At 47.6% G+C, this 18098-nt stretch overlaps 1 protein-coding gene across 2 annotated transcripts; it reads right to left on the bottom strand.

Annotated features, from left to right (window-relative positions):
• Positions 1-2227: 2227 nt before the first annotated feature.
• Positions 2228-14129, bottom strand: LOC136166047 (keratin, type II cytoskeletal 72). Of its 2 annotated transcripts, XM_065932070.1 has the most exons (9): positions 13668-14129; positions 11304-11518; positions 8629-8689; positions 8175-8270; positions 7256-7420; positions 6544-6669; positions 3848-4068; positions 3179-3213; positions 2228-2421 (listed from the first exon to the last, which is right to left on the bottom strand). In XM_065932070.1, exons 1-9 carry the CDS (start codon positions 14127-14129, stop codon positions 2228-2230), a joined length of 1575 nt encoding a protein of 524 aa, XP_065788142.1. The 2 variants fall into 2 exon arrangements, with proteins under 2 accessions (XP_065788142.1, XP_065788143.1); XM_065932071.1 differs by lacking the exon at positions 6544-6669.
• Between the last annotated feature and the right edge of the window lie 3969 nt (positions 14130-18098).

Genomic DNA, 18098 nt, shown 5'->3' with positions numbered 1-18098 from the left:
CTGGCATGTAGAAAGCTCTCATCAAAGGCCAGCTTGTATCAACCCCACTTACAAGGGCAGGATCTTGTACCCAGTCACAACCAGCCATTAGAAGAGCCAGGATTTGAAGCCAAAACATATGACGCTCAGCCAGGATGCCAGACATAAGCTAGCATGTGCCCGACACAGTCCTGGCTTACGCCTGATGTCTGCAGATCCAGTTTAGATTATGTCCAGAACAGAAGTGTCTCAATTTGGTTGATAAATTCTATAAATAGCATACACATGAACAAATGTAAGACACAAATCTCTTAACACAATTGTGTTTCATCACTTGCATGCCAAATCATCAGGACACACGTGTGTTACATGAGCTCTTTCTCCCCAGTGAAGGTGGGTGAGACGGAGCCATGCATACCTATGACAAACATTACAGAGTGCTGACCATAAGCCAGACTGAGGGCCCCAGAACAGAACATGGAGCTCTGGAAAATAGAGCCTCAACTGTAATATGGGTTCGGGAACAGTGCTATGGATGTGCAGGGCCCCGGTCCCCACTCTGCTACTCATCAGGGCTGTGAACGTGGGCAGAGCGCTTAGCCATCTGGGCCTGTTTGCTGGCCTATAATAGTGGGGGGATTCGGGGAGTTCTTGGCCACAAGCTCTAATGTTCCTTCTCATTTATGCTTTTATGACTTGATGGAGTCCACATGGAGGGACCAGAAAACGCATGACCATCGGAGGTGGCAATTCTGCTGCACCACCAAGGATGAGCAGGCTTTCAGGAAATGGGGCACGGGCACTTGAGATTGGAAGTTATATTTGTTAAGGTCCTGAGGTGTGAAAAGTCCTGGACTCCAGGAAGAAAGACTGGAATATGAGGCTGGGGAATGACGAGGGGGAGAAGGGGTCACAGGCACCCTGAAAGTCACCCTCAAACGAGGCTCATCGTTGGAAGGTGGCCTTGCCCTGGAGGACTCTGCTCTTCAGCACCTCGTTCAAGGCGACTGTGTCAACTGCTTCTGAGAAAACAAACTTTCCTTACAGAAACATACACATGTGTCAAAGAACACTCTTCTTAACTCTGTGTAATTTTTCTTCACAGAAATCATCCCTGCCTGCCATATCCTGTGTTTCGTTGTTAATCGCTGATTTTTACTCTCCCCACCAGACTCTGAGCTCCCCTAGGACAGGCTCTTATGAGCCAGTTTGCTGACTCCTGTATTCCCTGCGCCTGACGATGTCAGACTCGCCAAAGCTCATGAGCTACTGCTACATGGATACAGCAGACAGAGAGGCATACACAGGCCAGTGGGCGTGCTGGCCTCAAACTTGAGGATGGAAAAGAATCAGCTGGAAGAGGAGGAAAGCAAGGATGGTGTGGGAGAGCAAATAGGAGGTGGGTTGGCAAGAGACTGAGAGGAAAGGAAGAAGAAGGAATGACTCTCTGACAACAAGAGACAGTTGTAGGGACACTGTGGGAGCTCTTGAGAGGCGGAGCAGGAAGCTGCGCTGAAACTCAGACACCTGAGAGCCCTGGGGTGACTCAGCTCCTTGATCACAGCGGCCTGAGCGTCTTTGTACGGGGGCAACTGTTCCCAGCTCACAGGGCCATTGTGTGGCCTACCTGCAGTAAGTGCCCAGGTGCCCAGGAAGACCCAAGCCCGCCTAGAGGCAAATTTGTAACAAATCTCTGTTGTTTACAAGGAGCAGCTCTGGCCAGGGCCAGACGGCAAAGATCCGTATCAGACCAGGGACCCAGAGGGAAGCAGGAGCTGGACCAAGAAGAGTTGGATGGGGCAACTCAGATGTCAGTATGCCGGGCAATAGATTCAATACTGAGAATGAGATGGCATTGACCATTTATTGCAGAGAAGCAGAGAACTGGGAATGGCCCCAATCAGAGGACAATGAGAACCCCTTGACTGTGAAGACCCAGAAAGGTACAAGGACAGAGGGGCTTGCCCCTGGTCACAGAGAATATCCTGGGGATGTGTGTAATCTCTGCATACAGGGCAGTGACCCAGAGAAAGGTGCCCAAGGAGGAGGTCACCAAGAGAGCCCGTGGCTGGATGCCCTGCATCAGAGCATCACCCCACTCAGAATCAGGAGCAGGGATGGGACCAAGGCTGTGGTTACAGAGGAAGCACTTCCTGACTTGGGAAGGGGACCCAGAAGAGGAGATGAGGACGTGGCGAGATGGGTGATTTTGCAGCTTTCTGCTCGTGAGCCAGCCTTCATCTGCCCTTCATCTCGAGGCCTTTTTGGTTGCACAGCTACTGCCTGAGGTTTTGGCAGAAGCATCCTTGAGCTCGCTGCCTCCACAGCTGCCTTTGGTTTTGACATCCACCGCTGAGGATTTATAGCTGTAACTGCTCGAGGCACCAAAGCCCATGCTGAAGCCAGTGCCTCCTGCCGCAGCACTGGTGTTGCTGATGACGGCTGCAATCGGCAAGAAAAGACCCAGTTCATTCAGCTTCCTGGGACATCCTGATCATTCCCTTAGTTTTCTCCCCTGGGGTGGCTTCTCCATTGTCTATTTTTAGTTTACTAAGAGATTTTCATCAGCACTGGTCATTTTTCATGTACTTGACCCCATGTATTTGACCTTTTCCTAATTAGTCTATGTGGATCTATCAATGTCAGACTGTAAGCACTAGCAGACTTTAGCAGTGAATTTCCATCTGGATAGGACCAGATGAAGAAAGGCACTTCACAGAGGCCTTCTGATACTTCTGCTAAAGAAAGGGGCTGCTGGAAGTACCCTATAATAGAACCCTGTGCTCTCTCTAGCTTTTAAATCTGCAGGAGGTTATTTCTGCTTTTTTCATCATTCAGCCAGTCAGGCTCCTCTCGTTCCTTCTTATTTCAATCCAGTACCTCTTTTATGGACTGACCTCAAAGAAATGGAATGTAGTCATTAAGTATAATTCTTAAAGTAGACTTTGGGACTATATACTGTTGGATATCATTTGATCTCTCTATAGGTTATACTTTTGTATAACCTGTATTAAAATAGTATTTCACAATACTGTTTTTCTCCTTGGTTACTAAATCCAGCTCCCTCTTTGTGCCCCTAAGTCTCCCCTTAACCCACTCTATTATTGTTATTCTAAATTTTCTTTGGTGTCATGAAAATAGAGGGACTTCGACTTCTGGTAGGTGACTAAGGGCAGAACTAGGTACTGCAGATACTTACAGATGCTCACAGAATTTGGATATTCACCAGACATCCTGCAGAGGGAGAAGAAAATCAGATAAACCTCCCTAAACCTCTTCGATCCAGGGAGATCCCTCAGTGAATCAGCCTCCCCTCTCAGACACGCCTTCCACTCCAGCCCAGCCTTCTTTCTTCCCAAACACCCGAGTGGGACCTCTCAAGAAACAGAGAACTAAGACGAAAAGTCTGCTGCAGGGAGTCAGCCTCTCCATCAAAGTGGCTTTGGGATTATCTGATGTGTGGGATAATTGTGCCCCTGCTTCCGACTAGTTATGCCTTTGGTCTTAGACAATTAAGAGGAGTGAGCTCACATCCTCTCTGGGCCTCAGGCTTTGCCAGAGCAATCTTGAACCTAGGTGACTCTTAGAGACCATCTTGCCCCTCCCACTCGCCTCAAGAATGAATCATGAAGGGCCAGGGATGCTCTATATCTCAATTTCTTCAATTCCTCCCCAACCACCTCTTTGGGACATTTACAATCCTGTCCTTCTTGCTGTCTAACTCTGGTCTTTCCTGCCGCACCATGTCAAAACCATTCTTTATAGAGTTTCACCTCAGTAGGACCTGAACAAAACCAAACTGTTTGCCCTCAACCTTCCTACTAAAGCACAGAGATAATGCTTCAAACAAAAGACATCCCCCCCTCACCTGCACTCCTCGCCCTCCAGCAGCTTGCGGTAGGTGGCAATCTCCATGTCCAGAGCCAGCTTGGTGCTCATCAGCTCCTGGTACTCACGCATCATCCTGGCCAGCTCCTCCTTGGCCTGGAGCAGGGCAGCCTCCAGCTCATCCAGCTTGGCCCGGGCGTCCTTCAGGGCACAGTCGCCCCGCTGCTCAGCATCGGCGATAGCCATCTCCAGGTTGGAGCACTGAGGGGCAAATGGATTCAGTGCTTTGGGTCAGAGCATAGCTCTGAGATCCTGCTCAGAAAACCGCCCTTCTTTTGATCCTGACTGATGGTAAATGCTTTGAGGTCCTTCTGGTTTCCCATTTTCTGAACATCACTAGAGGTGATGTCTAGGATCTGTCCTTCCCCCCAACTCCAGGCACAGTTCAGTCCGGCTCATGCCATGGCCTATAGAGGTAGAGTGTCCTTACCTTGGGAGAGAGGAGGGGAAAGGTATTGATCGAGATGGTGGCCACCTGGGCACAAGGCTCCATAGTCTCCCTACTAGTCAGCTAGTAACATCAGCTGTTCTGCCAACCCTAAAAAGTCTACCAACCCTAAAAAGTCTCTGGGTCCCTGGCCTTAATTCTGCCCCATAGTGTAAATGATATCTTGGGAGATACTGTAAATAGTGAAAAAAATAGGGACCAATAAATTTCCTATTAATAAAATGTCTATCCAATAAACCTACCCCACGGAGGATCTGGCCTCCCAAACTGCACAGAGGCTCATGCTACAAGGCAACAGCCCTCCATAATACTTTTGCATAACTAACAGGTTTTACTAGTTTACAAACTTCACTTTTAGGTGTTACTTGCAGAAGCAAACTGCAGGTGGGGCTCAGCACTGCATCCAGGGGAAGCTGGGCAGATAGAGAGGGTGTCTTGGGCCTTTCAGTCATGAGTGTGTTTGCCAGTCACTGGGTTAGGCTTTGGTGGGATCCTAGGATCTGTTCCCTTTTTCTGGAGTCAAAGTTGCTTCACTCCAAGGAGAGGAGCTGGTCCTGAGGCCAAATGGAATTTTTCACTGCTGTCCAGGTGATGCTACCCTCCTCAACCAGGCAGGCCTCCAGCCATACAAGCATCCACAGTGTTTCGGGTGAGTGTTCACAGCCTCAGCAGAAAAACCTAGGACCCAGCTATCGAACCAGGGAAAAGCATCGCCATCCTCAGGATTGTGAAGACCTATTATTTAGGAGGATGCAATAAACTCTACAACTCGAATTCCACCAAACTGTCCTCTGTTCTTTGTCACTGACCAAGATCCTGCAGGTGAACTTGGGGGACTCCAGAAGCTTGGGTCTTGTGAATGTGGCATGAGTTGAAAGGAAGACCTGAAATATTGGTTCCTCTGAAACAATTAGCAGCTGGATTCTGGAGCCACTGGATGCAGAGTCTGCATGTTTAACTGTGGGCTTCTTTGGTGGAGAGGTCAAAAGGCAGGAAAGCACCTTGGCTGAGAGCCCTCAAGAGGAGCTGCCTTGGGGACCAAGCATCAACAGTGACCCCCACTGGCTCCCCAAGGAGGATATCTCCCCTGACCTCCAAAGCACAGTGGCCTTTTCATCACAAATGTCATTTTCTGGTGATAAGTTTGCCTAAACATGTACACAGAGCATTTTATCAGATAAATAGAGTAATTGGGTACCAAAGGTAGCTTCAAACACCTTGTGTTTTTCTTTCATTTATGCAGAACTTGATTAAATAAAAACACCATAGGTTCTTAATTCCGCTGTTGGAGGAGGGCTGTGTGTGTGTGTGCACGTGCACATGCAGGGCAGAGAAGAGGAGGAGATAGGGGACTTGACTTGCCCAGGAAGCTGAGACCTTAAATCCTTGCACCAAACTCCACAAACTTAGGGAGATTCAAGAGTTTGCTTGCTTTGGAATCACAAGCATGGCCCCATATTGTGTTCCTATGGGCTGAGTTCAGTGTAGTGCCCCCCACAGATAGCCACAGGAAAGGGCAAACACTCAGCAGAGACCTGAGCCAAGACTAGTGTTGAGGGTGTGTGTGGTGGGGGTCGGGGTTGGGTGGCGATCTTCCTTCTCCACTCTCTTCTAAAATCCACTGCTGGCTCTCCTTCCTTTGGCACAGATTCATCATGGGAAATTTCCAAGCCCTTTCACCAATTGCACTGGGTCTAAGGTCCACCACCCTCTTTGAAGACTGCCCATAATCCACCCATTCCTACCTAGCAGTGTCCTGCTCCCTGCCACCCACCCATCATGGACCTTCTGCTCAGGGTGGGCGTCTTTCCTTCTGGCACACATGCCCACCTCACATCCACTGCTCCTGTGGGTTCCTTCACCAGACCCCTTCCCTCTTTCTGCCTTCCATCCCAAGGTAATCCACCTCCTACAGGAAGCCTCACTCGGGTCCCCACTCATCCAGAGCCCCTTGGAAACCCTACAGCACTTAGGGAGTGTGATGCCCAACAAAGGACGCTACATCCTTCCATATGGATTCCTACTGTTCTCTCCTGAGAGATCTTATTTTATCCTTTTTAATAATGAGCCTTATACAGATTGATGGAAGATCCTCACAGTGCTGGGAAGGGCAGGATGCTCTTCTCATTTGTATAGGCTAGTACAACTGTTCTCATACTGACTGTACCAAACCATAATTGGTCTCAAACCAATGAGTGCTGTCAGCTGACTCCTTTCATAGAACCCACCTGCTTCTTCACGTTCCCAATCTCCGAGCGGATCCTCTGGATCATCCGGTTGAGATCTGAGATCTCAGCCTTGGTGAGTTTGAGGTCATCTCCATGCTGGCCTGCTGTGGCTTGCAGCTCCTGGATCTGAGATTGGGGGACAAGAGATGAGGAGCACAGGACAGTTGGGGATTCAGCCCTTAGGGTGCTGGAGGAGAGGGAGAGTGACGGGGCACCTTTCTCGTTATCTACACAGCACAGGCACAAGAGGAGGAGGGAAGAGGGGAGAGGGAGAGGGAGAAAGACAACCCTTTCCTTCTGGATAGGAAGGCCCGGCCCCACTTCAACAGGATCCTCGGATTCTCAAACATGAGAGCCCTAATGGAGTCTGAATTTCCTGTCCTCGTTTTGACAAAGTTGGAAGTAGAAGAAAAGCTGAGATTGTGGATTGTCCACAGAAATGACGTCAGAATCTTATTGAAGTAGTGACTGACATGGCCTCAGTTGTCAGCAAGGGCCTTGGCTGGGGAAGGGCTTAACCCACGCACAGCCCCCAACACCTGCCAAGACTGTGGAGGATCTCTCTGGACCACAGGATGGCATTTCCACAAGGCCCAACTCCAAGAAGCAGGAAGTCTCTGCCCAGCCCCGACACACATGCACACACACACAAGCACACACTTGCATACATGATGACAGGATGGTAGCTGTGGTCACCTGGCCCTCAGCTCACCTTGGTCTGGTACAGTGCCTCGGCCTCAGCCTTGCTCTTCAGGGCAATCTCCTCGTACTGGGTGCGGACCTGGGCGATGATGCTGTCCAGGTCTAGGTCGCGGTTGTTGTCCATGGACAGGATGACGGATGTGTCACTGATGTGGGACTGGATCTGAGCAATCTCCTGGAGGACAGTTAGGGGAGGGGAGTCAGTTAAAGGTTTCCCAAGGTGGGGGTCCGTTTTCTTGATCCTCTCTGGCAAATCCCCTGCTTCCCCTTCCTGCCCTTCCTCGGCACGTGAGCTCTGCCTTCAGCAGAGGCCTGCAGTGCTCAAGCCTGTGGGTGTGAGATGAAAACATGGAGCTTTCCACCCATGGGACTGCCCTCTCCATCACACATGCAGGACTCCTCCCACCCTGCCCACTCCCTCCGCACCAACAGCCACCATGGATCAGTCTGAACTCCTTACGTGACACTCAGTTCTCTAGAGAGTCACCAATGAACCCCCACTTCTCCAGGCCCCTCATACTTTAGCACAACTCCAGTTCCAGGTCTCCCCTAATTCTACTCCTTCAGGCTAGAGTCCAAGCCCTTCCCTGCACCCACGGAAATCTTGCTCACCTTTCTCCTGGAACCTTCACCGACACCTCAGGCAGAATTCACCATTCCGCTGCTCTCCCAAAGCTCATTTACATGCTGTTTTCCCTACCGGACTATGGACTCCTAGAGGACAGGAATCATTTCTCCTCCATCACGGTCTCCTTAAAGCCTACCCCCACTGCTCAGCACATAGTAGGGCCTCAGCAAATGACAATGTGGGTCAGTGCAGAGGTCAAAAGGCCTCTCTGCCAACCCTTGGTCATGTGACCATCCAGGCCAAGGGCCAGAAACCACTTGCAAGAGGAGCAGACCACCAGAGAGCTCAGCAGGGTCCTTACCCCTTCATAGAGGCACTTCAAGAACTTGATCTCATCTGTCAAGGAGTCCACCTTGGCCTGGAGCTCGACCTTGTTCATGTAGGCGGCATCCACATCCTGGGGAACACAGAGAGAGACCTGCCTCTCCCCCTGCCCTCCCTCCTGCCACGAGGAGCCCCAGGTTCCCTGCTCTCTCCCCTTCCACCATGCTTCACAGGGAGGCCCGGACCCTGAGAGCAAACCAACCAATGTGCAGGGCCATGCCTGCACCTGGATCTAAAGCTGGTAGCTTCTGGAAGCAACATGCTGCCCAGGCAAGGGACCTGAGAGATGAGAGGGACAATAGAAGCCTAGCCATCTCTGTCCTAGAGACTAAGTGACCCATAAGGGCCCTTTCCTCATCCTACAAACATCTGCATGCCAGGTCCCTAGGGAGCCCCCAGGCTTCTTCCAGCCCTCCCTACCCGCCTCATACCTTCTTGAGCATCACAAACTCATTCTCAGCAGCTGTGCGTCTGTTAATCTCCACCTCGTACCTGCGTGGGGCAAGAGAAAGGAGCATCACCAGTGGGATAGTTCCGTTCTGCGAATGCTCACTGAGCAGGCAGCAATCGCCTCTGTGCCCAAAGCTGCAGGACAGTGGCCCACAACCTGGGCTTTACGTTCCCCCGGGGCACGGAGAACCTTCTGAAAGGGGATGTGACAAGGACAGGTTTAAAGGCATCAGTGTGCAGCTCCTTCGCTCATAGTCAGGCTACCCTAAAATGTATCTACTTGGGAATGCATCTGTGATGGAGACATCATGCACGTTCTGCTGTCCCACCTTCCTTGTGACAACCGAAAGTCATCCCCCTGTCCACCAGCTGGCACCTTAGTACGAGCCCTAGTCGGAGGAGAAAGCTCCCAGGCACCAAAAAAACGCTATTCCCTTTCTCTGTAAGTTATGCCTATTTCTTACACAGGTGAAGCAAGGTCTTGGAAACAGGGTGTTTGGATGGGGGTGAGATATTCTCATTACACATGTATTGTAGCTTGGAGGGTCAAGAGCACTGATCACTTAAAGATCTCACTACTCCATCCTTTTCTATTAACAAAGAACATGTCACCTTGCCCCAGGGACTTGTAGATAGAGTATAAATATATAAGCAGAAAAGGGGTAGGTGAGGAAGGGGTGTGGGGCTCGGGTCTCACATCCCCTCTTCCCCTCTTGCCTTGCCTCCTATCCAGGGGGCCTTTTGTTTAAAAAGAAGAATAAAAGGATTCTTTAAAGAACATAATACAGGACATTTGTGAGAGCAAATAAAATAGAGTATTGGAAAGAAATGTTTTGTGCCCCCAAAGGAGCTATTTTTCATACACATTAACTGGAGCAATTCTTCTCAGCTTTTTACTTCCTAAGTCATGTTACTGGCTGCCAAGAAAATAAAGTTTTGTTGGATTGCTGAAGTAGTACAGGTTAGTGAAGTGGATTATTTAAAGTACTTAAACAGTGGGACATTTTCTGAAGACTACCAGATTTTTCTAGTTGCACAGGGTAAAACACAGAAAAATAGCCTATATGATTTATCTCAGATTCTATGTGTGTTATTCAAAAGATAATTAAAAACTCCTTTCTATCAAGTTATACTATGAAATAGTTGTTTCCATCACAATTTTATCTCATATTATCTTACATGTTATCACATTATATCCATCCTATTAACAAAAATAAAAGTATGTGCTAATTGAAGACCAATTAGCTTTTAGCACCTTATATCTTTCTATTTCATAAAATACATTGGAAAAGATGGATCATGATGGCTATCAAAATTGATGACATTCATGTATTATAAATAACTTCTCATCATTTACTTCTAAAAATTGAATATCAGAGTTCAACATATACATACAACATTTATAAAGAAAAACTGCATTTTACGTTACTGTGGACTTAATAAATAACATATAATTTTTAAAAACAGATTAAAATGTATAATTAAAAGTTAAACCATGACAAAGTACACATGGATTTGTCTTGTTTTAGAATATAGATGTATTAATTATGTTAAATCTACATCATTTTAATTTTTACTGTTTTCAATAACCTACTGTACAAGATGTCACCCTTAGTTTGTTGCTGAGTGGATTTTAAAATAGTCCTCAGTGCATGTTTATATTTTGACTTGAATTTAGATATGAAGCCACACTTTTTCTGATAGAAAGCAACCCTTATTTCTCTGGTTTGACAACGAAAGCTAGCTTTCCAATTAAGCTAGATGGTAGAAGCTTTCTATAAACTAAATGAACCAAAATTTTGGAAATTGTATTTGAGTGTGTACACATATTTAAAGAGGGGGCTCTCTGGGGGTGTTCTTTAAGCCTGTCCCCACAATCTGTGTTCTTTCAGAAGTCCAGGACTACGTCACTGCCACCTCCAGGGGCCCCATACAGGGCTCAGGCCAGAGTTCCATTTTAGGGGGACTTCAGTAGAGATGGATGGGCAGATCAAAAGTGAACCAAGAAAAAGAGCCCAGTTCACCACCTTGTGGAAGAAGTCATCTATCCCCAAAAATCCTAACACCTGGAAGCAAACCACCAAAATATCAGATCCCACTAAGCTAGGGCATCACTCTCTCTCCTTATAGGTTCAACTTAGAAGGAGAAACCATTTCCCATCCAAACACACTCTCAACTGTTCTCTTTAATAGTGGGATTCAGCAGCATGGAGATGCCTCACCATGAAAAAAAAAAAAAAAAAACCTTTACAAACTCATTTTTGCTTAGCTTTAAGATGTGTTCTGAGATTGGAAGGATGTTTCCTTCTATAGGAGTCCTGGCAACTCCTATAGAAAACCTCACTCAGGAGAAGCTACAAAGCCATTTGGGTTGTTCATCTGGTTTTGAGACAGTTCTCTCCACCCACTCCCCAACATTCTTCCATTTCCAATGTTTAAAATGAGCACATCATCTCCTGGGCAATTTGGAGCACCATTATGGGTAGATTTTTTCTCTTCCTACGTTTCATCCTGTCTAGATCTCTCTCCCTCCCATACAAGAAAGAGTAGTAATGATATCAGCAAAGGATTCAAGAAGACAAAATTGCTGGCTCCAAATCACAACCTCACCTATAATCAAGACCTTCCAGTGGCATTTCTCCACCTCTCCACTCACCTCTTCTTGTAGTCCTCCACCACATCACGCATGCTCCTCAGTTCCGAGTCCAGCCTCACCCGGTCCCCCGACAGCGTCTCCAGCTGCTTCCGCAGGTTGCTAGTGTAGCCCTCGAGGATGGGCTCCAGGTTGTTCTTACAGTTGTTCAGGTCCAGTTGCTGCAGCAGTTCCCACTTGGTCCCCAGCACCTGGTTCTGCTGCTCCAGGAACCTCACCTGGAAACCAAAGGTGGTCATAGACCCCCAAACGCTCCCCCAAGTGCTCTTGCCTGTCAAGAGTGAGGACAGGGCCTCAGAAATCAGATGGTGTCATCCTGCAGTGGGAGTCATGAAAGAACGAGGTTCCTCAGAGAGTGGATTCAACCAGAGGGACACGTCCACCTTGTCTCTAAGACAAGAAATAGGATCCAGTCTTAAACGAAATCAGAAAGTGGGTAGAAGCAATGCTGTCTATCATCTGCCACCATGACTTACCATGTGGGTTAAGGCAGCATTTTTTGTTATAAATACCAGTGTTTTTGGAGTGAAGGGAAATGAGAAGCAGGAAGAAATAGTGACTGGGGAATGGCACTGGAAAGTCACTCTGGTAATTTGCATGTTCTTTCTTACATGATGTCTAAATCGCTCCTGGTTTGTTTCTTTCATTGGTTTTGGAAGCAGATTGTCACATCTTTAAACTCAACATTCAAAAAAACTAAGATCATGGTATCTGCTTCCATCACTTCATGGCAAATAGATGGGGGGAAAGTGGAAACAATGACAGATTTTAATTTCTTGGGCTCCAAAACCACTGCAGACAGTGACTGAAGCCACAAAATTAAAAGACGCTTGCTCTTTGGAAGAAAAGCTATGACAAACCTGGACAACATATTAAAAAGCAGAGACATTACTTTGCCGACAAAGGTGCGTATAATCAAAGCTATGCTTCTTCCAATAGTCATGTACAGATGTGAGAGCTGGACCATAAAGAAGACTGAATGCCAAAGAATTGATGCTTTTGAATTGTGGTATTGGAAAAGACTCTTGAGAGTCCCTTGGACAGCAAGAAGTTCAAATCAGTCAATCCTAAAGGAAATCAACCCTGAATATTCATTAGAAGAACTGATGCTGAAGCTCAAATACTTTGGCCACCTATTGCAAAGAACCAACTTAATAGAAAAGACCCTGATGCTGGGAAAGATTGAGAACAGGAGAAGGGGATGACAGAGGACGAGATGGTTAGATAGCATTACCGACTCAGTGGAGTCTGTTTGAGCAAACTCTGGGAGATAGTGAAGTACAGGGAAGCCTGGTGTGCTGCAGTCCATGGGGTCACAAAGAGTCAGACATGACTGAGCAACTGGACAACCACAATCACATCTTTACAAATCTATTCATATTGACGGAAGGTTTTTCATTTTTGTAGTGAACAATGTCAGGCCTCTGCTACACCAACATTCCTCTTCTTACCAATCTCTTTAGTTATTTCTTCCACTCTTGCCCTCTGTTCTCCAACTACTTCATTTCCTCTTCCCAAGTACAGTAGTGAGGGATACAGGCTACTGTTGCTGCCTTTTCTATTACTCTGGCACATTTCTTAGCTTCCGTCTATCTTAATTTGAGCTTCTGCAGGATAAGAGTGATCATTGAATCATGGGTTGATAAATGAGAACCACTTGGGTCAGCACCAGGCACTGAGGAGTGCCAGCTATTATTAGTATCATATCCCTCATGGTCTAGATCTTTCCAGGTGGAGACAAGAGAAGCCCATTCTTTGTCTCCTCCCACTCAGCAGGGTTACTGCCTATGACTCCAGAGCCATCTTCTCTGTTGCCCCAACTTCTGGACATACACACACAATTTGACATGACCTCCTTCCAAATCTTCTCCCCTCAGCACCTTCTAGCCCTTTCCTCTCACCTCCTCTAAAAACCTTACTGGTTTACATCCTTATCCCACTTCCTACCTTCCAGGTCTTTCTCGTCCACCAGGCATCACGTCCTGGGACACCCCCTGTCCTGGAACTGCAAACCCATCTCTCTGTTTGGTAGTGAGAGCCCTCAGGGGGCCCATTATGCATCTCCTGCCACTGACACCTTTCCTGAGTCTTTTCCAGCAAGAAAGGAATGAAGCTCCTCTTTAATGGGGAGGGGTGGGGTGAAGGTGTGCCAGGCACTGTTTTAACCACCTTAGAAACATCCAATTCATCCTCATTATAACCTTATGGGGTTAGAGCTACTCTTGCGCCCATTTTACACAAGAGGCAAGGGAAGTTCAGAGAGCATAGCTAACTTGCCCAAGTTCCCACGCCAGTGGCAGGGGCAGAGTGAGACCCGCATGTACACTGGTCACCAAGGCAGGGACGGGTAGACGCTCCAGCACCAACCTTGTCAATGAAGGAGGCGAACTTGTTGTTCAGTGCCTTGATCTGCTCCCGCTCCTGGGCGCGCACTTTCTGGATCTCTGGGTCCAGCTCCACGTTGAGGGGGGACAGGAGGCTTTTGTTGACGGTGACCTGAGGGATGCCGCCCGGTGGGCACACGGACGGACACGCGGGCCCCAGCCCCGCGCTGCCGAAGACGGTGCCCACGAAGCCTCCCCGGCGGCCACCGCCAGTGGCTGCGCAGGGACCCAGCGCGGAGCCGCCCCGCCCGGCCGAGGAGCTCAGGGCCAGGCGCCGGCCGCCCCCGCAGTTGAAGAGGCTCCTGCTGCCGAAGGTGGCCGTGCCCTTGACGCCGCTGGCCCGGAATGAGGCGGTGCTGCTGCTGACCCGGCTGGAGATGATGGCAGAGCAGCCGCTGAAGGCCAGGCGCTCCCCACCGGGGTAGAGGTTCAACTGGCGGCTCATGGCTGGGAGGTGGAGGTCACCGGTTGCTGGGTGAACAGGCGAGGGACGCGGAGCAGCTAGGCTTTCTGTCCCTGTTCAGTCCTTAAATAGTCAGAGGGCTGGGCCGGCTGGAGTCAGCCTAATATGTAGTTCATGAATATCTTTCAGGCCACCTAGGGCCTCTTGGTTCTCCGTTTATGAAATTACCATCTCCCCTCTGAGATTTTTGTCTCTTCCAGCCTCAATTCCCCATGAATTCCCTATAAAATGGTCCCAAACCCTGCATTTGCTCTGCTTACCTACTGCATTATAGTAATTTGGCTGCCTTATCTCTCCTCACTGCCCTGCAATCACTGGGGTTATCCCTGCCCAGATCTCCAGTGGAAGTTCTCAGTGGGTCTGGCCTCTTTGGGTAGAGGAGGGGCCAGGGTAACAGGGTAACAGATGTCCAGGCTGGTTCTGCTTCAGAAGGACATGAACAAGGTCAAGAATATTCCAGAGTCCTGCTTAGTCTGTCACCTGCTGTCTGTCCAGGCTTCTAGATGAAGCTGGCTCTGGCCTGTCCTGGAAGGAAGTTCCAAGGAAACTTCTGGTCCGTCTGCAGGGACTTCTCAATCTGGGAGACCAGACATGGTGACAAATAAGGCTAGTGAGAGCTCTGGTCACAAGTGCTGGCAGATGGTTTTGGGCCAGAGCTAAAAGCTTTCTCCAGAAAAGCATTTCTGGAACAAGAGTTGGGGAGACGTTATCTAGATGGAGGGAAGAAGGCGGCCTGGGGAGATGGTGCAGGAGAACTTTAGGAAGACGGCCTTTCCTGAGGTTTGGGGGTTGTTTCAGTGTTGTCTGGTTTGGTTTGGAGGTTTTTGATTAGTTTTGTTTTTGGTTTGTTTGTTTGAGTTTTATGTCTTGTTTTTAATAGTAGAAGAGGATCATTCCTCCAATCAAGGAAACTTTGGTCAGGACATTTGCTGCCCTGACATCTCTGATTCTGGATCAACACATGATGGACTCTCAGGTCAGGAAAGGCCAAGAACAACTCCCCCAGTCTGAAATTAAGACTCAGTTCTAGAACCTGATTCTATGTAAGCTCAGAAGCATCTTTTTTCGATCTAACTCAGCTTTCTTTTTTCCAAGTTGAGTTGCCTTCAATTCTTCTCTTCCCTGAGAAGCAGCTCCCTCCTGCTCCTCTGGCATCCAGGGGGTTCTGTTTCATCACTCTTATAGCTCAGTCTGTCTGAGTCCTAGAACTCTATCCTGTTCCTCCATCAGATTGACAGGTCCCTCTGGATTAAGGTCCTTCCCTCCCTGCTCCCCCGGGGTTCAGCCAAGGCCTTGGCATCAGGACATTCAGGACAAATGTGAAACAGACTGGAGGTCAGGATGAAGCTCATGTTGTGTCTTCTATTCTTCAGTGGAGCCTCAGCTTCCCTTGGGACCCTAATGGGCCAGCCAGAGATTGCCTGGGGGTAGATGACTGACACAGCCTCCACTGAACCAATCACAGAACATAATAACAGCCAAGGTGTTTACCCCACAGGGAACAAGGCTCTGGGGACGCTGGTGAGTGCTGGAAGTGGCGCCAGCCACAGATAAGCAGATAGAGGAGTCTGGGGTGTCCTGGGGGGCAAGGGGTGGGCTCTCTTTGCTACCTAAGAGGAGATGCTATAGTCCATTCTCTCTGGAGAGGGGAGGACATCAGTGTGACTGGGTGATCATCAGGCCATTCAAGAAACTCAGGATTGTGCTTTCCATTATTTCATGAGATTTCTCCTTCTGTCCCATGATTTTAGCCAGTGTTCCCCCATCCCCCATGAACACAAAAATTAGTTTATAAGTTCTGGTCACTGAGTTTTTAAAAAGGTTTTAAATTGAAGCAGAAGAAACTTACATAGAATTAGCTTTCAAAGGGAGCCTTTGAAGTCTCCCTTTTCCTGGAAACCTTCTAAGAAGCTGAGACACTTAGCCATCTGATACCAAGCCATTTCTGCCCAGAGTTAGGTGCTGGCCACCCCTAGGCAGGAACAGGTAAAGTGAAGTCACTCAATCGTGTCTGACTCTTTGTGACCCCATGGACTGTAGCCTGCCAGGCTCCTCCGTCCATGGGATTTTCCAGGCAAGAATACTGGAGTGGGTTGCCATTTCTTTCTCCAGGGGAATCTTCCCAACCCACGGATTGAACCTGGGTCCAGGTAAGGGAACAAGTAAATGACCTTTTCTTATCCTCCAGTGAAGGGTCAACTGGCTGGATGAATCAAGAATTCCTCAACCCTCAGGCTCACCTTAGAGATTATGAAAAGGCAAAAGTGACACATCCAGGTTTCAGAGACATCAGATATATGAGGATATGGGCAGATCAAAATGTGGCTGAAGCCTGATAAGCCGGGTTCTCATTGTACCTGCCTCTGACAGCTCACTGTGTCATCTCTGCCATTAGTTCTGAGAAACGGCAACCCCTGGATTGCTAGATGGGGCCAGAAATAGCACCCTTTGAAACTAGAGCTCAGCAGTCTAAGATGGATGAAACTCATTAAGCAAGGATTTGCCAGTGGGTCTCTTTTGCCCCAGAACACTAGTTCTAAGGAAATTAATATATATCATGTAGAACAAAACTGTAGGGGTGGATTCCATGATGGGTTTAAAAAAAAAAAAAGAGTTAAGGAGGCATCTTATTGCAGGATCCATTAATACACTTAGTGCTACTGCTACCAAATAGTGAACAACATTCAGGGCTTTCTTGCATGGTGACTGGGAAGTGAAATTCTAATTCTTTTTTTTTTTACTTTTTAGTATTTTTAAATTTTCTAATATAAGCTTTAATTTTTATAAGTGAGCTTTTTAAAAATTTTATTTAACATTTTCAATTATTACAGAATACTGGCTATCTTTCCCCATTATACAATACATCCTTGAGTCTACCTTACACCTGAAAGTTTGTACCTCCTGCCCCATCCTGATATTTCCCCTTCCCCTTCCCACTGTTAGTATGAGTGTTTGTTTTTTTTTCATTTTTTTCATTTATTTTTATTAGTTGAAGGCTTATTACTTTACAATATTGTAGTGGTTTTTGCCATACATTGACATGAATCAGCCATGGATTTACATGTGTTCCCCATCCCGATCCCCCCTCCCGCCTCCCTCCCCATCCCATCCCTCTGGGTCTTCCCAGTGCACCAACCCTGAGCACTTGTCTCATGCATCCAACCTGGGCTGGTGATCTGTTTCACCGTTGATAGTATACTTGTTTCAATGCTATTCTCTCAGAACATCCCACCCTCGCCTTCTCCCACAGAGTCCAAAAGTCTGTTCTGTACATCTGTGTCTCTTTTTCTGTTTTGCATATAGGGTTATTGTTACCATCTTTTTAAATTCCATATATGTGTGTTAATATACTGTATTGGTGTTTATCTTTCTGGCTTACTTCACTCTGTATAATGGGCTCCAGTTTCATCCATCTCATTAGAACTGATTCAAATGAATTCTTTTTAATGGCTGAGTAATATTCCATTGTGTATATGTACCATAGCTTCCTTATCCATTCGTCTGCTGATGGGCATCTAGGTTGCTTCCATGTCCTGGCTATTATAAACAGTGCTATGATGAACATTGGGGTGCACGTGTCTCTTTCAGATCTGGTTTCCTCGGTGTGTATGCCCAGGAGTGGGATTGCTGGGTCATATGGCAGTTTTATTTCCAGTTTTTTAAGGAATCTCCACACTGTTCTCCATAGCAGCTGTACTAGTTTGCATTCCCACCAACAATGTAAGAGGGTTCCCTTTTCTCCACATCCTCTCCAGCATTTATTGCTTGTAGACTTTTGGATAGCAGCCATCCTGACTGGTGTGTAATGGCACCTCATTGTGGTTTTGATTTGCATTTCTCTGATAATGAGTGATGTTGAGCATCTTTTCATGTGTTTGTTAGCCATCTGTAAAAAAAAATTGAAGAAGAAAATAGAATACTGATTCCAGTATCAGAAATAAAGTACTGTTA

The sequence above is a fragment of the Muntiacus reevesi genome, chromosome 4 (genome assembly GCF_963930625.1).
Source record: "Muntiacus reevesi chromosome 4, mMunRee1.1, whole genome shotgun sequence".
NCBI classification, from domain to species: domain Eukaryota; kingdom Metazoa; phylum Chordata; class Mammalia; order Artiodactyla; family Cervidae; genus Muntiacus; species Muntiacus reevesi.
This window is presented reverse-complemented; position numbering and strand designations above follow the sequence as displayed.

Coding starts and splice junctions, on each gene's coding strand:
- LOC136166047 (XM_065932070.1), bottom strand. CDS start 14,129: ATGAGCCGCCAGTTGAACCTCTACCCCGGTGGGGAGCGCCTGGCCTTC. Junction 6,670..7,255: donor AGGCACTGTACCAGACCAAG/GTGAGCTGAGGG, acceptor CCCCAATCTCAG/ATCCAGGAGCTGCAAGCCAC. Junction 4,069..6,543: donor TTGGGAACGTGAAGAAGCAG/GTGGGTTCTATG, acceptor TTTGCCCCTCAG/TGCTCCAACCTGGAGATGGC.